The 22822-nt window shown below is 40.0% G+C and overlaps 1 protein-coding gene across 2 annotated transcripts in view; it reads right to left on the reverse strand.

Annotated features, from left to right (window-relative positions):
- Nucleotides 1–17567: 17567 nt before the first annotated feature.
- BCL2 (BCL2 apoptosis regulator) overlaps nucleotides 17568–22822 on the reverse strand; it is a 96880-nt gene continuing 91625 nt past the window's right edge. For both annotated transcript variants that reach the window (XM_030265409.4, XM_004175519.6), the window contains one exon: nucleotides 17568–22302. In XM_030265409.4, the coding sequence (XP_030121269.1) occupies nucleotides 22256–22302 (47 nt within the window). In that variant the 3' untranslated portion in view covers nucleotides 17568–22255. The remainder of the gene's footprint in view (nucleotides 22303–22822) is intronic.

Consider the following 22822-nt stretch of genomic DNA (forward strand, 5'->3'; position numbering starts at 1 on the left):
GCTGCTGCTTTTATATGAAATCTGTTGTTTATTGTTATAAACAACAAAAAATATTTTGGATTGAATGCTTCCCCCCCCCCCCCCCCCCTTAAGGAGATTTTAAAATCCCTGGTCTTTGGAATGGGATGTACATTCAGTTTGCAAACTAAGTAATTGGTTATGTGTGGTCAAATTTTTTCTGTGCTAATGACAAAAAAAAATCACAGCATTAAAATTTTTTTCAGCAAAAGAAATGTAAACAGTCATGACTGACTTAATATTAATATTATATCCTTGGTGTGTGCTGTTACAAACACTTAATTTTAAAAGCAGTGGAACCATGGACTTCTTTTATTTTTGTCTTCTTTATTTTTGTCTTTGGAAATGTGTGAATTGTTTGGTCGGTAGCTGTTTCTCTTATAAGGCTGAGTACTTCCCAGCATCTTCTGAGTAATTGTCTAGTTCTGATTTAGAGATCTTACAACATGGCTTTCTGAAGAGAGGGATTTTATTTCACTGAATCTAGACCCTGACTGGGGTTTCTGGGACACATCCAAAACAGGCTGGAGGTAGTGAGGATGTTTCTACTGAAGCCTTGAATCCTAAAAGGCTGTTATCTGTGGGCCCCCCCATATTTACATCAGCTTGAAGTACAGAGCTGTAACACCAGCCTTGGTAGGCTCTGCATCACCACAGTTGTCAGTTTCATGCTGGCTTTCCTCAAGTTCTTCTGTTGCTGGCCACCCAAGATGTATCTGAAACCTTATCATTAATTTTCTTTTTCCCTGTTCCTAAATGGAGCTGTAGTAGGCTAAAGCTGTTTTTTTCCCTTCTAAAATGTTGAGCAAAACCAAAATGGCTTTTGAAATCTGAGAAACTGTTAGCATTAAAATTTCTCCCTCGTTTCTTAACAACCTATTCTCACAAATTCCATCTGTGTTGTGGTGAACTTGGGGGAACCCTTGTCTGTGTAGATCTTGAAGACTCTCTGCAACCTCATACTTAGTTTTCTGTAATAATTTACCACTTCAATATGAAAATGTGTCAGGACTGAAATTTGCTTTCAGAGGATTTGTAGACCCGGTGTAGAGCTATGCAATCTGAACTGCTCTAAAATTCACCAACTGGTGAACCTTTGTGCAGTGCTTTTGTCTTGACCATCCCAGAGGTCTCAGCAGTCCTGGGCTTCTGATTCTGTGTGCCAGTTTGCAAATTGCACAAAATTGCAGCAAGAGCAGCTATCTGTGAGCACAGGCACTTCCCTGTCTCTTGGCATGAATACATTGCATTCCATTTTACATTAGTAAAATATTTATGAAGTTTTATTAACATGGTAGGGGCTCTTGCTCTTTCACAAGAGGTAGCAATTATGAGCAGCCTGCCTTCTCTCTGATTTAATCTACTCTCCCATCTAATGTTTTTCTTTTCTCATCTGGACACAGATAAAATCCAATAACAGGGTATTTATCTTGTGGACAAAACGATCAGAGTTTGAGTCAACACTCGAGGCAGTCATTGGAGAGATTTCTCGTGCATAGAAAATTTATGACGGTACAGAGGTGCTGGGTTCAGTAATCGAGCCTTAAAAGGTATTTTCAAACATTTTGTTCCTGAAGAAAACACATATTCCTTTGCAGCTCTGAGCTGTTTACATCTGGATAGTCTGTCTGGGGCTCTAAACATCAGCAATTGTATGTGTTAAGAAGGAAAAGAGGTATTAAATTTAGGTGTCCTGTTCATGCAAACAATTTGTCATTCTTTTTTCGACCTCCTGAAAAAGAAATGCAACAGTGGCATCCTGTGGCCCAAGCAGCTCATGGCAGGTGGGTTTGGTTTAGGGCAGAATCTGCCACTAACGTCTTCCTTCACTGAGTGAGAAATGGGTTGAATTGTTTCTAAGTTAGTTTTCAGAAGAAGCCCACAATATTCAACACAGTGCACATTTAAAACCTGAAGTAAAAAGCTGCTATATACTTTTCAACCAGGACCCTCCACCACTTTATCTTATTCTGCTTATTTTTCTACCAAATACCTTGATGTTTGGGACAGAGAGCATGATCTCAGTTACTCACCAAGGAGACAGGACTTCTGCACTGCTGTCTTTGTGCTGATGAACATTTCCTCCAAAAATAGGAATAGAGGAGAAGCTCCTGTTTCTAATTAACCCACGGTTTAGTGCAGCATACTGGGTCTAAAAATGAATGCTTCAGGAATGTCCAGTAAAAAGAAGGCAAATAAGAGTTGTTTTCCCTTGCACCTATATCATACCCAACAGCTCACTTGAAACTCAACTTGAGTTTTTGGAAGTCCTGGCTTTAACCTGTTTAACTTGGACAGGCTGTGATTTGCTTACCTCCTCACCAGCAGATATTGGCAGCTGTGATCACCAGGCTCTCTCCAAAAGCTGTCAGGCATGCCAGAAGGGACCTTAACAAGAAATATACAGACTCACCTGCAGTCATGTGGGCAATTGGCCAGAAAGCTGCTGATAGCCTCACTTTTACTTCTTCTCCCCCTGGCTTTATGGTGGCTTCTCTTCTGTAAGAAAGGAGGCGTTAAGGTGGTTTATTTTAAAGCCTCTTCCTTCCTACTTCTTACCTTTGCATATAGAGGTGTAAGTGCTGTTGAAAGCTCAACATCAGGAAGGAGTGGGGGGAAAATGAAACAACTTTCTTTGGTTTAGTTTTTCATTTTCTTGTATTCAGGAGGCTCTGCACGTTTTGAGTCATCTATCTTGAGAACTGGAAAAGCAGATTAGGGGCAGTTGTCCTCTGCTGCCTGTGCATAGAAAAACCTGTGGGCATTCAGTTTTCTGTCGTGCAGGAAAGTCACCATGTGACGGCTGAAGCAGGAGGCAAGGGAACAAAACCAGCAGCAGGCTCAATTGTTGCCTTTAATGACGAGTAAGTACTCTGAAGATTTTTGTGGAATTGCCTAACTGAGCTTGCACCACACTTTCTGGACGGTATTAATCCCTGGGCTGCCTCTTAAAACACGGACGTGCATGAAAACAAACAAATGTTGAGACTGGCAGTGGCTCCAGAGATGTTAACCCCGCTCCTTTTGTCAGTTAAACTGACACGCCAGATAAGAGGAGCCGGTGTTGGTATCGTCTCTTGCATAACAAACCGCTCTCGACAAAAGAAGCAGCCTCCTGTCAAACGAATTTCCTTTACAACTGCCGAGGGGACTATTTTTAGTTTCATCTGCCATTCTTTACTCCTTAATCATCGGCTTCGCTTTTTCTCAGTTTTCCCCCTTTTCCCCCTGCACAGCTAGCTCTGATACCAGGTGCTGCTGATAATTGGCAGAGGAGGAGGGCACCGGGCTCTCTGCTGTTCCATGTTAACGTGTGTCTGTATGGGATGCTACGACCTTGCCATATGGAGCTCAGCTCTGGCCTGTGTTTCTAGCTTCAGAGAAAGGCAAACAGACCACTCTGAACCTAAATGAGGGATGTCAAAGACCAGCAAGTAAAGGGGATCAATTCTAGCCAGAAAAGGGTTTTTTAGCTAAGGCTATGCTCAGAAAACATGTTTTAAGTTGCAGGAGTAGAGCTACAAATGTGCAGTGTTGAAATGACATCACAGACACACTGAATCAGGCAGCAAATTCTTCATATATTATTGGCAAAGCAAAGCAGTGCCTGGCTTTTCCACTGGAGATAAAATTAAAGTGCTGTGGGAATGATGGTGTTTATTTTGTCAGTTTTTACTCTGTGGTACTGGCTGCTTTTCCTATTGGTCTGCTTCAGCCGCTGCATGTTTGTAGCCTTTTGAGCAGCAGAATAATTCTTGTCTTCTGGCTGAGATATGAAACAGCAGTCCTGCCTATCTGTAACCCATTACAGATTTTGTAGTGCTGTTTGCAAGCTTAAGAGCATCTTAAGGCTTTAGTCATTCAGGAAGCAACACTTCTTTGCTCAGTTGAGCATAGTAATTCAGTCAGGGCCATCATCCTCCCAGCATCTTTCTAAAGCCTAATTCAAGTGGGTTTTTATGTGTTCTATATCTTCTTCCTCCACAGTATGCAAAAGCTTCAAATAAAGAGTGGTTTCATGCCCGTGGTGCTTCTGTAGAGTGCAAGTTTTATACCCATTTTATAGCTGGATTTGAGAAACACAAAGGCAAAGTGAAAAGTCCAGTCAAGAGGGAAATCTCTGGCAGCAAAGGAAATTATGGTTGTGTCACCTGAGGGAACTTAACAGTACTGAAATTAATGTCCTAGCTAACGTTTTCCAGGGAAGTGCCACAATTCTCCTAAACAAGGAATCCCTAGAAGTGGTCAAAACTTTTTATCACCACTATTTTCTTAACAAATATGAGTTTTCAAATGATACAAGATGTTTGCAGAAAATGTACTTATTTTGAGAAAGTGAAGTAAAATTTATTGGACTTGAACAAAATGAGTTAGGTTTATAAGATTTATAATGTAAATGTTCCAATTGGTCTTTTTCCCTAGTGTAAACAAAACAAAAAACCCAAAAAACCCAAACCAACAACAACAACAAAACCCAACAAAAAACCAAAACAAGAGCAAACAAATAAACAGAAGCTGGAAAGAAAGCAAAAAAGCGACCTGGTTTCTCCAATGAAATGAGAATGCTATATGGAAAAATAAAACTACATCATTTTTCAGGCTTTTCTCTCTTGATTCTTAGTCTTTTCTTTTTGTCCTTTAACTGACTATTGCAAGTGTGACCAATTTCCTTAACCCTAATAAACATGCACCAGCACTTTGAACAACACTCATTAGCCAAGGAAAATGAGAGGGAGAGAGCTGGGAAGATATGGGAATCCTTAAAATCATAAAATAACTCCCTAAGTTACAAAAAAGTATATCTAGCAAAATATTAAGAAGTTCTATACTTAATAATAGAGCTTTGTGCATTGTATCTTAAAGCTCACAAGCAGGTATTGTATTTGAAATAAGTGAGCATTGTTTTAACCAAAGGTATGTCTTCTTAATAGTGGTTAGATAGAACTACTGTCAATATGCTTTTGCTTTGTGTGAGTGGTCAAAAAGCTTCTAAAGCAAGTTGTAACATTAAGTTCTTTGTCTACTGCCTGGGATGTGAGCTGCTGGCATCTTCCCATTGTCATAACCATGTAATGAGACTGATGCTAAAAACTAGACAACTCGAGATGTGTTCCTCAGCAATCCCGTCCCGTTTGTGATTTGTACATAGTCCCTCAACCAGCGATAGGAGGAGGTCTTATGGCTGATGACAGTGGCTCCTTGTGACTTTGGTTGCTTTACTGTCCAGTAGAACAGGGACTGTTCTCCTTAGCAATTCTTCCTGGCTCACCTCCTTCCACAGCCTGGGCTCTCATTGTGCAGTAGCCCCCAGATTCATGCACCTGTGCTGGGATCCATCTGATGAAATCCATGTATAGCAGAATTATCTGTGGGCTTCTCAAAGGCTGGTTACCCCTGGCTGTGGCATACACCACTGTGCAGCCTACAGTATGACATAAAATTGTTCCTGCTTTTCTTTTCCCAATATACCATTGCTTTTGACAGTGTGACTCTTTACTTTCAACTTTCTTTATTGGGACATTTGTGAGAATCTGTTTCTGATTCTGCTCTTTTGAAATCTCTGAATTCAATTTTGGTTTAGGAGCTGGAAGTAGCGAAAACATTAAAAGCAAGATTAGTTTTGTATTTTTGAAGATGCTTGAAAGACTGCAGGAGAGCTGTCAGGTTAGTGATGGCTTGTGAAATATAAAAGCAGACAAGCAAAGGTTTATAATAATTCAAGATCTGTTGAAAACCATATTGAAAGATGGCTAGCAGTGAGGGTTTTTTTAAGAGAATATTTTCATTGTGCATATTCAGACTCAGAAGTGTATTTCAGCCCTTACTGTGGGAAAAAGCTTGTGACTTTAGCTTTATGGGCATCCTTTGGATTTTGCCTCTCTTGCTCAGATTTTCAGTCTTTTCATCCCAGTTCATCTGTCACATCTCTTACCTGGCTTCCTGGCAGGGATACTGCCTTTAGGTGTCTGCACAACTGGAGTCCCCATTTCCCTGCTGCCTGGGTATGTGAAGCCTTTCTTTCATGCATTTATCCACTTGGTCAGTAGTTCACTTCCCTGCCTCTCTAGGCTTTTGTTGCTCTACAAAAATGAGTAGTTGAAACTTCTCCTGGATCAGTGGTGTGAGAAGTAGAAAGAAACTTCTTGATGAAGAGTCCAGGAAAAAATCTTTTAGGTTCCACTGGGTGAAGAAGGCCTGACCTCCAAAATTTCCCACGGCATGTTAAGAGGATTTGGGTAAAGATCTCAGGAAAAAATGAAAACTCTGCTTTCAAAATGGCCATGGAATGAGAAAGACAAACTAAAAAACAAATTTTCCTCTCACACTGTGTAAAGGGCTCTCTGCTGAACAGTCACCAGCTGAATGCATATAAGAAGCTGCTAGCAATCATTAAGCTCAATTAACCATATTCTTGTGCCCATGATACATCTGTAGATTATTTAAACAAAGTGATGGTGGGCAAGGAGGAGGGGAAAATGGAAGAAAAGAGGTTCTGCTGTGAACACTTGTACCACCATCACCCAAGCGATGCTGTAATACAGAAACTGGGTCAGAGACACCCTTCCCCCTCCATGCTGCTGTCAAAGTTATTTGAGTGTCTATTGAAACCCTCACAATAGAACAATTTGGCTCCTGCATTTGCTAAGCAAAACTGATTTGTATTTCTTCATTCAGAAAAAAACTGCTGGGTAATTTTGTGAGCAAGTACAATGTGGTGGTTTAGTAGATCCCTGAAAGCTGATTTCTTGGTGATTTGTTTTTAGTTTAATAAGACATCAATGCTTTTATTTAGCATTTCAGAATTGACATGCTGAATCTATGTTTAGGAGCCTTAAACCTCTCTCTTGCATCTGTTAGTTTTAGGACCAGCACTGGTAGTCTTCCTCCGAAGTTCGAAATATTGTGGAAAGGCTCCTGAGAGGTTGTCTTACTGATAATTTAAACCTAAGTTAATTTCTTTATTTGCTTCTAGGATGATTGAAGTAAAATATATTAGTTTGGAAGTATGGCTTGGCTAAATTTAAACACAGTGCTCTTCTGGACTCTTCCCAATCCCCTTTTTAATCCTGAATTTGAGTCTTTCATCCTTGTTTACAGCTGCCCCATTAGCAGTCTCAGCCCTTCTGGTGCACTCTGTCTGCTCTGGGATTTTTCTGTCTTGTTTTTCTGGCTTCTTTCAAGGAGTCCCAGTGGCTCTACCTTGTCCTGAAAAGAAACCAAATTACATTTCATGCTCATAAGGACAGTGTGCATAGATTGTCAGTAAGCACAGAACTTGGGTGTTTGGCTATAAGTAGGCTATAAGCAGGCTATAAGTAGCCCTTATTCCAAAGGAGACGTGAGTGAAGTGAAATAGCAGGGTCCAGAGTTTGAACCTGTTTTGTTTTCTGAGTTAATAAATTCTCTAATTTCACTTCCCCTCCCTGCTGCCCTCAACATGCAGGGAGGAGCGAGCACAAGCCCTCTCACACATTTTTCCCCTTATATAAAATGTAATTTCTTTCCTGAAAATTGCCCAACTTGATGGACACTCTGCAGCTGGCTGGGGGACTTAATTGGCCATGAAGCCCAAAACGGTGTTTGGGCCATGGCTACTGGGAGTTGCACACCCTTAGTAGTTGTTATATCATGTGTTAAGGAGGCATGTTTGGGAGTGATGAAGGAGGAGGAGATGGAACATAATTTCTTTGTTTTCTCTATACCTCACTCTACTCTCTGAACAAGGTATTTGTTATCAAGAAAATGTGAGAACCTTTGTGTCCATTCATATCTAGCTTATTTCTGATTCTTCATCTTATTGTGTGTTTGAAAGAAAAAGGGAAAAAAGGAAACAATACCCCAGGTTGGGTGTTAGCTTCAACAGTGAACGTCTCTTGGGCTACATTTCCTTACAGGCACGTAATTACCTATGTCAACCTCTCTTCCTTGCATCCTAAGTATCAAGAAGAAGAAATAGAAATTCTTGCCATTCCACCCCATTGCCCAACTTTTGGGAGAACCTCAAGAAAAGAAGCAGTTTGCACCCTGAAGTCTGACGGCAAAATGACTTATCTTTTTATCAAGGCTAATCACTTTCCAGCGCTGTCTCTGGCAAATCCTCTATCTGTAATAATCAAGTCAGTATATATGACATAGTTTTTTGACAGAACAATATTTCTTAATAATTTAGTAGCATTGTACACACACAAAAACAGAGTTATAATTAGCTCTCATCCCTAAAGTTGGAAGAGCTTTTCAGTTCATTGGAGGCTGCTGGCCAATTCTCTTATCTAATTGGATGAAGTTCCTACTTTCTCCCATAATGTCTGCTTTTACACAAACTCATTAAGTGCAGCTGTACTCCAAGTTTCTAACAACAGTCCCAGTGAAGACAAGGCAGAAGTTTAATAGCTGTTCTGTTCTCTCTTTTTCATCTGATCTTAATCCATTTTGGTAGTTGATGTGTGCCCAAACATCTTTTCCTAGCACCTAATTCTACCCCCTCTGGCTTTTTATTATGAATTATATTAATAATTAGAAACCAGACAAATTGCATAAGATTGACCTGTTTTGAAACCGGAGAGTTTACAACTTGCTTTCAAGGAAGATGGATTTAAAGCAATTATATGTTTCTGTAAGGCACACAGAAGTGATTTTCCCCCTTCATTTTGAAACTGGCATTAAGATGAAATCACATAATCACTAAACTATTCTTTAAATCTTCAGAGACATTAAACTGATTATACAGGTAGAATAGCAGCAACATAGTTAACATATTAAGGTTTTTCATTTAGGTAATTTTTTTGGCAAAATAAATACATTTTAAACCACCCCCCCCCTTTTGTCAGTCTGCTTTTTTTTTTGCATGTTGCTCTGTGTAATTTTGAATTTCTACTTAGCCGAGTATACAGAGTAATAGAAAGTCTTCATTCACCAGAATTCAAATTTGTCTTGCAGTACTGCCTACATACATTCAAATAACATTTACAAAGAAATGTTTACCACACACTTCCAGCAATACAAATATGTCATTAGTATATCTACTATTAGAGTGATTTTATGACTTCTATGGATGTTTTTTTCCACTGAAGAACTATTCCAAGGTTTACTTGGGAACTTCCAGCTGCATAATTTCCTTTCCTTACTGTGTTCCATTTTCCCACCAAACAAAGGCTGTAGGAGAGAGGGAAACTCAGAGAAGTTTTCTCACAGCATTGATTGTTTCATGAGGACATGTATGTGTGATGATAAATGCTCTTGCTCAGATAGCTGATGATATGGAGACATAGGTGACAATGAGGAGGACATTCGTATGCACTGGCATCTGAAGTTACAGCTGTGTATGTGCACATGTCTGCAGGGCAAAAGAGGGGAAACAGCAAAGAAGTACAGTGAGACATCAGTGGAGGGATTCAAACTAAGCCTAAATTGAATAAGAAGGGAAATTTCCCTCTGTTGGTGCTCCAGCTCATAGCATCGATATTCCCTTCAGCTGTAGTGCTCTCCTGGTTCTGAAAGTCACCAAAGGCTTGACCCTTACAAGGTTCACAACACATCTGTCTAGCATTTAAAGATGCAAACATCTGGCAAAATCCAAAGGCCAGTATGAGTAGGGAGGACCTACTGAACCCTACTTCCTCTGCCTTAGAGACTTCCCTCAGTTCAAGTCCTCATAAAGAGGTACCAGAGTTGAACATTTTGTTTCTATTCCTGTGAGTGTATGAAAACTCAGCAGTGTTGTAACCAAATCCTAGTCAAAAGATCTTTATGGCAAAGTTGGCAAAATTCAGGAGTGCAGGTTGAATATCGATCTTCTCTGTACTATACTATACTATACTATACTATACTATACTATACTATACTAATTGTTATAATATAAAATGAATCTTAGCATGAGTCATGGGTAGTTTTTTGACTGATAAATGTCTCTAATCAAAAACTGAAATCTGTGAACATCTCTTGTTTTCACATAATTGGCTCCATCTGTAGACATGTTCCATCCTGGTCTCAATCCCTGTGTAGACAAATACAAAACATGGGCATTCTTGTTTAGAATCCCATTTGTTGTCTCCACTGGGCCTGCTGCCCTACACATACCTAAGATAAGCTTGTCTGACATTCGTGAGTGAGAACATTTAGGTACTTTCTACCCAATAAAGATGATGTCTTCTAAGTGTGTAAGCTTATTTTTAGAGGAAATATTTATGTATTAAAAGGGCTCTTATAATGCTGGAACATTTGTTTTGCCAGCTACAGTCATCGTAGGTACATCATTAAATTTACAACAGTAGTTGATCTCTGCTAATTTTGTAATGTTTTGACAGAACTTAACACATGAATGTATGTTTGTGCTACTAGTCATCGGTGAATCATGCCACTTAATTGGATGGGTCAAGAAGATAAATAGATGTGGTCTTTGGGAAATGAAAATGGCTTCTTTCATTTGTGACTGAGTTTGTTTGTACATTGCTTTTGTTGGAAGTAGCAATTTTTGATGGGGATTATGGAAAAAGTGGTGACTTATTTTCCTAACACTTGAATGAGTGGTGATAGTTGTTGGAAGATGTGATGACAGAAGAAAAGAGGGTTTTAATTTTGGTTTTGAAGTGGGTGGGGGTGGGCAAGTGGATACTCAAGACACATTAATGAAGTTATGTTGACAACTGCTAAGTGTGAAGTCTGTCATGTATTTCATTGCAATGAATGTGTGTTTATAAGCAAACTGCATTGGAGACATCCATGCAATTGTCAGCTGTAATTAAAAGATGATTCAGCAGTGGACATACAGTTGAAAATAAAGGACAGAAGGATTATTTTTTATCTGGGTGTGTAAACTTTTGTTTGCCAAAAGTGACATATCTTTTTGACTAGCTAATTCTTTCCAAGTATCTACTTGGAACAAAAAAAAATTGACTTAATTTAAAAAAAAAAATTAAATACAGTTTCCGCAGTAGGAGAGAGCATGAACATTTTAAGACAAGCAAGTGGAGACTTTTTGGACATATCCTTGTTGATGGCATTCTGGAGATACATAGAGAAATTACTTCCAGAAAGACTTGGGAAAGCACGAGGTAAAACACCACTTGTCAAGCATGCAAAATAAGCAAAGCAAAGGATAGTGCTTAGTCCAGGGCACATCTCTGCTTGCATGTGCCATGCTCACTTGTAACACATGCTGCACCTGTGTGTCACGGTCCATTTTCCTAATACCTTTCTGACTGTACTATGGATTTTGATGTTGCTTTCAAAGAAGCTTGAAATGAACAGCTGGGGTTTCTGCTCATAAGGGATGAGCAATATTCAGGATGGCTGGCTGATTTTTCCCCCTGACACATAGATTCCTATCAACCTGAACTTAAGAAAAGTAAAGGTATTTGAGGAAGGATCCAGGCTTTTCTCAGGGAGTTGAATAGCCTTGTGTAGCAGTTAAAGCTGTTCTGCAGCTATCAGTGACTCCATTTCCAGTGCAAGAACTAAAATTTCTCTTCCTAGCTCCAGTTAATATCGATGGGAGTTTCCCAGTAGATGATGATTGGAGTAGTTCTCAAGTGGGTAGCATGCTTTGAAAAGCATGTGATGTGATGAGGAGCTTAGGCCTATCTGAACATTGGATGGTGTCTCATCTCTTGTTGGAGGCAGCTGTATAAATTTTTCTTTTTATACTTCTTAAATATCTTTTATGACTTCTGGACTGCCCTGCCTTTCCCCCTCCATCTTGGCAGAAAGCAAGAAAGCAGCTATAAAGTAACAGCAGTGACATCTAATTCCAGAACTGGAAGTTGTTATTTGGATGTAAGTGGAAGCAGTGCTATATGTCCTTGGTTAAAGATTGATTTTGTGTCCCTAATGAAAACACAGGGATAAGGAAGCATGCTGATTTAGGTGGTAGGCAGCTGGAGTGAAGGGCATATTAGGTACCTAGTCTGTGAGGTGAAGGAGTGAGGAGGAGCTGAAAATGAGCATCTTTGTTTAAAATACATCTGTTTCTTTTCCATGGCCACATTTTTCAAGTGTAAAAGGTATATCAGCTTCTTTTACAGTTGCGCATTGGAGGAAGCTGTGCCTGCCACTAGCAGTAAATGAGTTACTTAATGGGAAGAATGTTTGTGAAGCCTGGAGAGAAACAACAGCTGCTTTTTTGAGTAAAGAAAAAAAAAAAAAAAAAAAAGCCAAAAAACCCCCCAACGCTATAACATTTTAAAACTGTAGCATGATCAGGGATTTTTTTTTTTTTTTTAAAGGCCTGGATGAAAGGAAATTAGTAATGTGTAGGGAGTGCTGAATTGCCCAGGCACCTCACCTGTTTTATTCCTAGCTGCAGAGGGAATTCAAAGTTTGACACCAGATGTAAAGCAAACCCAGTGCTACATGAACTACTAGCCAGCTTCCTTCAGCAACATTAATTTACAGTCTCATGAGAGAACACTTTGGCTTGCTGCCAGTTTTGACTTCAAGCAGCACTGTCGGAGGACAGAGCAGTGCAGGCAGTGGTCCCTTTCAGGCCACGGCATCTGGGCACTGGAGCAGCCAGCCCAGGCTGCTGGCCGGGCTCCGATGCAAACACTGCAGGGCACGTCAGTGCCCAGCTCCCCGCTGACAGGCAGCATTAATTACCCTGCAGCTCCATGGCTCTGCGCCGCCCGCCTGCTGCCTTACAGGGCGCTGGCATCTTTATGCTGTGGAAGTGGGCTTGCCAAAAATTATGTCTGAGGCTGGCTGATGTGTTTGGCATTGCTGGGCCCTGCCAGTGGGTTCCTTGGTTGTTTGCTGGGAGGAGGGCAGTGGAGGCGGTACAGGCCAGAAAGAGGAGCTGTTTAGCCAAAATCTTTTTGGTTTGCCATTGGCAGTGCTGTGGGATGACACAGTAAGAGGTAGGGAGGCGTGATGCCTCTCAGCTTTTTCCAGTGATCCTGTCTTTGAAGGACTGCATTTCCAAAGTGCCTTGATGCCTGTTAGGGAGTTTTATGTGACTCATGGATTCACTTTCCAATCTTTTGCTGTTTTCTTTTGATTTCTTTTCAAACTATCGGGTCATACGTGGATATACCATCCCTTGAAGTGTTTGAGGCCAAAGTCTATGTGGAATCTCATCTCGTGAACAGTGTCCTTGCCTGTGGTAGGGGGGTGGACTAGATTATCTTTGAAGGTTCCTCCCTACCCAAATAATTCAATGTTTCTGTGAAAGGCTGTACAGTTTGAATGCTAAGCATTTATGCTTTGGCAACTGGAGGTGTGTGTTGTTCACTCTAGTGACTTGGAGGGTTGAACCCTGAAGAGAGCAAGAGACTTTTTGTCAAGTGATTTGTTTTCAGGGTTTTTTTGAGTAAACTTCTAGTAAATCAGGGGTGATTACTTCCACTGCAGCAGTAATGTACAGTCTAGCTTTTTTGTCTGTTTTTTTTCTGAACACAGCATTTTCTCCTTTCACAGTTTCTGATGTAGTTGCCCCAACAAAGGGTCTATCAAAGTTATTGCCACACTAGCATGTAGACTGCATGCATTGACTTTTTATGTGTTTGCATCAGATATGCTCATCAGTTCATAAGACTGATTATTGTGGGTCAGTGGAACAATAAATCTAATTTTGGGATTCATGAGAATTGATTAAAAGAGTTTTTTGAAAGATTATAAACCAGTTCTATGGCATGCATTTATGTTATTTCATTACACAAAGAGCTTCTCCTGTGTAAGCTTTCCCATGCTGGATCAAGTTGACCAAATGTTTTCTCCACTGCTGTAAGACAACTTCCTGCAACAGGGCTTTTTGGTGAACGGATATGGTGGATTGACCCTGGCTGGATGCCCACCAAAGCTGCTCTACCACTCTTCTCAGCTAGGTAGCAGAAAGAAAGTATCATGAAAGGTTCTTGGCTTGAGATTAAGGGCCGGTAGAGATCACTTACCAATTACCATCATGCAAAACAGACCTGACTTGGGGAAACTAGTTTAATTTATCGCCAATCAAATCAGGTTAGGATAATGAATAATAAAACTAAACCTTAAAAACATTTTCTCCCCAGTCCCTCTGTTCTTCCTGGGCTCAACTTCACTCCTAATTTTCTCTACCTTCTTTACCCTGAGCAGTGTAAAGGAACTGCTGTTAGGAATTGTAGTCAGTTCATCACATGTTGTCTCTTTCACTTGTTCCTCTTCAGGTGAAAGACTCCTCACCCTCTTCCCCTGTTGCAGTGTGAAGTCCCTCCAATAAGAGACTCCTCCACAAACTTCTCCAATGTGTGTCCTTCCCAAGGGCTGCAGTTCTTCACAAACTGCTCCAGTGTGGGTGCCTTCCATAGGGTGCGGTCCTTCAGGAACAGGCTCCTCTAGCAGGAGTTCTCGCAGGGAGTCACAAGTCTTTCCAGCAAACCTCATGGGCTCCTTTCTCCATGGGTCTGCAGGTTCTGCCAGGAGCCTGCCCCAGCACGGACTTCCCATGGGGTCACAGACTCCTTTGTGTTTCCATCTGCTCTGATGGTCTGTGGGTGGATCTCTGCTCCACCATGAACCTCCAGGGGCTACAGGGGCACAGCTGCTTCACCATGGTCTGCACCAGGGGCTGCAGGGGTGCCTGGAGCACCTCCTTCCCTTCCTTCTTTGTAGACCTTGGTGTCTACAGGGCTGTTTCTCTCACATATTCTCACTCCTCTCTCCAGCTGCAATTGTGTGGTTGTCCTCCCCTTCTTAAATAAGTTATCCCAGAGGTGGTGCCATCGTTGCTGATGGGCTCAGCCTTGGCCAGCAGTGGGTCCATCCTGGAGCCAGTGACATTGGCTGTAATGGACATGGGGGAAGCTTCTGGCACCCCTGTAGCCTCATAGCTACCAAAACCTTGCCATGCAAACACGATACAATGGGATACAGCTGTGCTATTCTAACTAGATGGTGCTGGATCAGATGTCATTCATCCCCCCACAGCCCCTTAGCATAGTCCGTGGCTGCTTTGACAGAAATGTGTCTCTCCATCCTGGTGGTCTGCCAATGCAGAGACCTCCTTGGTGCTTGTGCTCACAGTAGCACAGCCTGGAACACGCATTTGGGATACTATTGTTAATAATCCGTGAGCAGTGTCATCCGCATATATTGCACCTTACCTCCCAAAGGGTCTTTTGTGTTACCAGAGGGGTAAGAGTAATAATCTAGAAGTCACAGGTAGAACAGGGAAAAGTTTACTTACCAAATATATTAAGGATCGGCAGATTTTTCCAAGTGAGAGTGTACAGATAGGGAGAAATTTAAACAGGCACAAAACTCAAGGATATGATTAACTAGGGCATTGGACAGCATCTCTAATCACATCGGAAGAGAAGTGCCTGTAGCTTATAAGGTGGATAAAGAAAGGGAAGGAGGCTCTTTTCCCATCTCATTCCCAAATAAACTGATTGGCTGACTTCTGTCTTTGTCACCTGTGGCTTTATAAAGTTTTGCATCAGCACTGTCTGTTCCAAATGAACACTTTCAGCTGTATGACCAGGACCTTTTCTGAGTCCAAATTTTCACCACAATCATGGCATTTCATTCTCATTATTGTGATTGTACTTGTACACGCAGAAGAGGTCAAGCTGATGTGTTTCTCCAGGATATTCAAGAGGCAACTCAGTACACTTAATATGAGTTGCATAGGTCAGTACCAGAATAGGTACTCCCATTGGAGAGGAAGAGGCATCTTCCAGGTGAACTAATCCAGAAACACTCTTCAGTTCATTGCAGAATAGCAAGGAGTGTGTCTTCATCTTTAGAAGTCTTTAAAAAAATTAGATATATATGTTTTTAACTGACGTGTATTTATCCCTATAAGATTTTAGAGATCCACTCTGAACATTATCAGTACTTGGGCTCACTGTAGTGGGGAGCAGTGAACTACAGCCTATGATGGGATGCTCCAAGAGCTGTTTTTTTGTTTACCCATCTGTGCAAGTCAGTTTCTTGCAGTGCACAAATCCTGACTCCATTGTCTTTTGCCCAGGGTAACATGTCCTCAGAGGCAGTTCTGGATGCCAAAAAGGTAGTTCCAAGCAGAAGGCTAGCTCCTCCTAGGGTCTGTTGTTACATAAAACTTAAATGCCACCCAGCCATTCATAGTGGAATAAACTTCACTTTCTACCACTTGTAGACTCCCATTAAATATTTAGTAATTGAGGAAAATCAGGAGCTATAGGTATTATGGGATGGAGAGCCTACTGCTGCAGAGAGACACCTGTACGCCACTGCTCGTGCAGCTTCAGTGGAGACTCATGGTGCCTGAAACCACTCGGGAATGTTTTGAGGAGGGAGCTTTCTGGTTTTGGCCCCGCAAAACTATTTTTTTAGGGTCCTGCTACTTAATTTGCAGACAGCCAAAACCCACCTTAGTAATCATGTCTAAGGGTTCATTTTGTCTTTATCTGGACCTCTTCTAAGTTATCCCCATCTGCTCACTGTGCTTGGTCCTAGTGGTAAGCTAAGCATTTAATCCCAGGTGCTGATCTGTTAGCTTTTAAGAAAAAATGGAGTTATCTGACTGGGCAGAAAGAGAAGAATTCCTGAACTAATTTACCTGGTTTTGCTGAACTCCCTGTGGAAACTTAATCCCCTCTTCCTTTGTTAGGTTTTAGCTAGAAAAAATGCAGTTCTGGGGCTACTGTCCTCCAAGACCTTGTCTTCTTATTTCACAAAATAATGGCAGAGAGAAATGGTAGTACTTGCCTTACTGCAATATGGTTTATCTTCTACCTTGCAAAGGTTTAGTAACCTTGCTCTCTGCTGAACAGTTAAATCCCAGAGCCCAGAGGGCAGAGTCCAGCATTGCATTCTGTTGTGTTGCTTCTTCTTTCAGTTTCAGGCTGACTTCCTTCACCTTCTTTGTCTTCATGGATGCAGACAGAGGGGTAGATGTTTTGCACCTGTGCCTGAGTTGTGAAAAGCATTAAACTATGAAGTTCAGGCACTCACAAAAAGTGCATCCATGACAGCACAGTGCACACATTTGGCTGCAAAACCCACTCAAAAAGCTGGGTAAACTCTTAAAGCAGTTAGATAATAATTACCTGAATGCATCTAGCTATGGTCTAACTGAGTTAAAGGCACAGAAGGTAAGATGCAACCCCTGTGAATCAAGAGCTAGTTAACAGGAGCCTGTAAGAAGCAAAATACCTAAATACATTTTGGAAATCGGTCATAACTGTAGGAAACCTTCAGCAGTAACAAAAATATTTCTTTTGCTCCTGTTGAAACTTGCTTATGTCCATGTCCAGCTCATGGTAGCAAGAATGAAAACCAGTTTTAGCAAATAAATGGAAGAGCCTTGCTGCACTTTCTGCAAGGCATCCAATGAATGAAAGGGCAGAAAGGGTGACACTATCCTTGGGTCCCAAAGCGCAGACTACACCTAGGGGCTGCATTTCACACAGCAGCAACTACTGAAACCTGGATCACTGCATCTTCATGAGCAAAGCTGGTGAGTACGGGCCACTGCTGAGCAGAACAGGTGAACAGAAGTATGAGGAAGGAAACTATGCGTCATTTATGGGATTACACTCAAAATGTTTGAGTAGCTTTTTATCGACAAATCCTAAACAATGCAAATGCACCAGTATCTCACAGTGTGCTTTTATTATTTTTTCACAATATAAACTAGACAGACATGGAAAGTTTAATGGCAGCATGTTCTTATAACATTTTAAAGACAATGAACAACATAATCATATTAAATGATGATAAACTGACAAACTACATTACCATACCTACATCATCCAAAGGTACTGGATAAACAATATCTGTTTATGTACATTTATGCTGGTGATAATTAAAATTCAAATATTCAGAAGAAAAGGAAAAAAACTGCTATTTAAATTATAAAAATATATAGTTTTTGTGTGGAACTCTTAATGCTGTATTACTTTTTGAAGATAAATTTATTGTGTGATGAAGCTGCATTAACTTAGTATAGAAGTGTGGTTTAAACCAAATACAGATTAAATTAGCTCTTTCGTCTTCCTTGCATTTAGCCTTGTTGGAAAGAGAGATAGAAATGTAAAATAAAGCTGGGCTTTTGCAATGAGAAAGAATTTTTATACACATAAATTAAAATATGTGTAATTTTTCATATAGTACTGATCCATAAACTCGTAATAGAAATAAATCATTTTGCTAGTTTGTTCAGAGATAGAGAGAGGAAAAAGAAGAAAGGCTTTAAACATGCTACTTCATGATACTTTTAATCAATAGGTTTGTGAAGTGGAGTGCAGGTGCATAGCTAAGCAGTGTCATGCTTCAGGTCAAAGCATGCAGTCCAAACTCTTGCTGCCTCAGCTGGGGAGACTGCATGGACTGGGGGGACTGGGACCGTGTTCTTTGGACTGCATCACCTTTGTGTTGCCTTTGCACATCTAGTTTCAGACTTCCTTTTTCATAATTGTTCCTTCTTAGTGCAAAACTACGCAGGCTATATAATTCCCAATCATAACAGCCAACTGATGAACTTTTACAGACTAGATAATTTGATAATAATTTACCTGTAATTTTGTAATTGCAAGTTTTTAGTAATCATAGCCACGTAGTGCACACATTTGTAGCTGCTTTTAGTTAACAGTTATTTTCAGATCATCTTGAGTGAACTCCTACAACATGTGAAACTGAAGATTTTCTTACATACCAGTGTCATTCTTCAGATCTTCCAGCTCCCTTTCTCACCTGTATATATATATATACCTCTGTTACCTTGACAGCCCCATTAGTCCTTTGGTGGATCCAGTGCTTGTTCCATAAAGAAATGTCCTCTCTATCACCCCTAATTTCAGAATACTTTTGCACAATTTTTTCATTTGTTCCTAAGTTACTTATTTATGACAGATCTCAGGTGATCCTACAGATTATTTTTTCAGAAACAAAATACTTTTCTTCATTATTTTCTTTAAAAAATTATTGAAAAAGAATTAAAGACACCTAAGCTGAATATAGCAAAACCCAGTACTTCTCTTCAATGCCTATGCATTTGCTGTTTTAAAATAGACTGCCTTCAGCATTAACAAAGTTCTATAGTGAATAATAATAGGGGGGTCTCTGCAAGCTTTTTCTCTGACCTTATGGCATCCTTTTTCAATGGAAAGGATGAAAGATAAACAAATTCCAGGTAGCACTTATCTTACCACGGAGATGTTTCAGTGATCTCTCTATTTCCCTCCACTCTTCCTTCCTTTTTGACCTCTAATTCTCTACACCTAAACACTTCAGAAATGTCCCTCTTTTTAATTTTTTTTTTTCTTTTATGATTTGGATATGGTGAGAGTGGTCAGATGTCTGTGCATACACAATGACAGAGGATGGGTTTTCACTGAAGCGTAGTCTTTGAGCATGGAAATCTGTAAGGCATTTTGTGGAGGAAAAAAAGCTTACATGGAAGTGTAATGAAGAGTAGGAAAGACAGGAATTATTGCAAAAGAAATGCAGGAGTGAGAAGAGAGGATTTTATTTAAGAAGTTCAAGCTTTTATATACATTCAACGTTTCTAAATGTTTTCTTAATAAATGTATTATCAACTATCATTATACCTAATGCAGCCACAATACTGTACTATTCTGCAGTCAGGATGGGAAAACTCCATCATCTCTTTAATAAAATAAAATCATCAACAGTCATCATGACTCTTCTCTTTGCCTGTTACTAACAAATACACTGGGAAGTCCAGTGAGTAGACACAACGGAACACAAAATCCTCAGTATTCATTTAGTTGTGTATCATGTGTTGTCTTCATATTATTTCTAAAGCAGCTTTAAAAAACTTTAGCCATTGGAAGGTATTAAAAACCAAAACCCCATTCAAATTATCCTGGTATTATAGCAGCACTGGAATCGACATTTTAAACTACTTTTGACAATGTAAACCTTTAATAAAACAAACAATGTTGAAACAATTTGAGGTCTAATAATTAATAAACTTTAATGGGCATATGGGCACAAATCAAAAAGAAGACTAGATTGTGAAATGAAACATAAGCTCAATAGCAGCCAATTCAAGTTGTGCAATTGGCTGCAAACAAGTTCAGTTTTTAAGCTGAAATAAAAAACAAAGCCCACACTCAATCCACAATACTCCTCAGTTCCTCTGATTTGAAATATTTTTCACAAAACCCCTACATGACCATGCCCACTCCTTAGAGAAGCACTCTGAAAGCACTGCAGGTACTATTTGATGGTGGGATTTTTCCTTTTCCTTTAATCAAGAATAGTTCACATTTTTGTCCTCTTAAAAATATTTCCTTTCTATGTTTCTATAAAATTAAGTAATTTCAAATCTGAAATGTAAGCTTGCCCCATCTTTGCTCATACAAAGTGTAGGTGCCACGACTAAATAGCAGTAAAAATGCTGAGATGTACAACTCTTAAAAAAAACCCAACCAAACATAAAAGCAGCTTTGAAGACACAATATCAACTACAGCCTTAACATTGAACATATTACATTCCCGAGTTACTGGAGATATTTTGCATATAATGCCACAAAGTTATTCAGCTGAAATCTTGAGGTTGGAACTACAGTTTATTCACTGTGTGTTTTTCACCCTTGGAGCACTTATGTATTGTACGGTACATTTTATCCAGAGCTTTGCAAACTTTCCTTTTATATCTGGACATCCATTTACCCACAAATCCCAGATTTCAAAAAAGCTTCATAGAAAAAATAGAAGCGCAGGATTTAAAACATTTGAAGCTGGACATTTCCATGCCTCAGAGCAGCCCCTGGGACTCGACACTTCAGAGTCTTCAGTTTCCAGGGGACTCCTGGCCCCATCGAGCTCACAGAAAGCCCCACTTTGAACACAGGTCTGTTTATAAAACTGTGTTATGTACTCTGCATTAATTTTACTTGCGTTGCATTTTGTAACAGGAGCAGATGACTTCACGCCTCCCACTCCCCCTTTTCCTTTACCCTATTTTCACTTGAGATGACAGTAGACACCTGCATCAGAGAGGTGTCAAAGAGTCTCTGTCCAGAGAGAGGATTTTGGGTTTCTTCATCAACTTTTCTTCTGTAGATAGTCTTAGGAGACTATTCGCATGAAAATATTTTGAGGGCGAGGGGCAGGATGATAAATCTCACTTTCCTTTCCTGTTATGAATATGAACTCGATTTTGGTGTCCAGTTTGATAAACAAGGATAGTCAGAGCTAATCTGTAACTTAGCTGAGGTCTGCTTTTTGCCAAATAAAATTAAGATTTTTTTTTAAACTTTCAGGGATTTAGAGACCACATCTAATTGGTTTCAAACCCCCGGAGGAACTCTGTAAGTAAGCAGGATTAGTTGCAGATATGAGCCCACTAAAGTGGGACACAGGTCAGGTCTTCAGACTCCAGCTCTGCTCTGTTGAAGCAGGCACTTAAGGTCTCCTGATGTTTCTGTGTCAGTAGCCACAAAAAACATTTTGCTGCTGAGAAAATCATTGGAACAGCAATTTCCTGCGAGCCCCAAAGATTTAACTTCATACTTCTGTTAAAAAAAAAGTTGACATGTATTGTGTGGGTATTGTGATTACGATGTGATGGCACAGCTGGTAACTTAAAAACACATGTTTAAAAGGCATAGGCAATCATACTTCCAACTGTTCTCCTGTAGGGATAGCAGAGTGTCCTTCAAGAAGTTTCTGTCTTGACTCCACATATGTACCATGTTGAATTGTTTATTACATCAGTTCTTGCCAGCAGGACAGGGTGAGAACTTTGTTCATGCTGACCTTGTCTTTCAGATCCCTCATGGAAAATGCTAGGAAATTCAACACAATTTGGCAGTTTTTAGCAGCTCAAGTAACTGCCCTTGTAAGTGTAAGCAGGTAGGTCTTTGTCAGTATATTTGCTCTTCAGAGATAAAATAATCCAGCCAGCGGCATTAATTAAAAAAAAAAAAAAAAAAAAAGAACGTAAAATACTCTGGGGTTCATTAAAGTTAAGAATAAGAACATAATGTGATGACAGATACAACTTGCTGAGGTTCTGAAAATAGCAGGTTAAATGTAAATATCTTTTAATAAATAATTTTCCGGCAATGTAAAAATAAATGATATTTCCTTTGGCAGTAATAGCTGATTTAATCTTTCGCTGGGAAGTTGCTTTGCTCATAAAATATCATTGTGCTACAGAAAAAAAAAATATTATTTTGTTGTTTTGAAAGACTTTTGTAATCCACAATAAACTGGGTGACTCTACTTATGTCCAAGATAAGCGCCAAGAGTGATGCAAGCTCCCACCAGAACCAGACTCAGGATAGTCTTCAGAGAGATCCAGGAGAAATCAAACAAAGGCCTCATATTGTTGCCATACAACTCCACAAAGGCATCCTAGAAAGGGAAATAATGAGAAAAGGAATATCAGAATTGCAGTTACTGTTTTTTTGGGGGGAGGGGGGAATGAGGAAAGGGAGGTAACTTCTTCACCTTCAAGGGTCAGCCAACAATCCTGCTGGCACAAGAAGACCACACAAACCTATTAAAATAGTGATTTGGGAGGTCTGTTTTGTGTGCTTAAAAAAAAGTTCTCCTGTCTATTTCTTTATAAATATTGCTGTAATTACGTATGGTTGTGACTTCTGCTTTAGGCATGCCCAGTCTAACAGAAAAGACAGAAGCAGCATTTTAAAATATAAGTTACCACTATTTTGGGTCCTAAATGTTGTCTATACAAACGTAAGCAAAGGAAGTAGATGAACCTTCTTTCTCCAAATCTTTCATTTCCACTGGATGTGGAACATCTATATTGCAGATCAGCTTCATTGAAAATAAGGCAGTGTTTGTTTGGTTCCCTTGGGATGGGCTCAGAAGTCTTTGTGTAGTAGCCACAGATGTTTCTTCCATATGAACT

This window comes from Taeniopygia guttata, chromosome 2, assembly GCF_048771995.1.
Source record: "Taeniopygia guttata chromosome 2, bTaeGut7.mat, whole genome shotgun sequence".
In the NCBI taxonomy this organism is placed as follows: Eukaryota; Metazoa; Chordata; class Aves; order Passeriformes; family Estrildidae; genus Taeniopygia; species Taeniopygia guttata.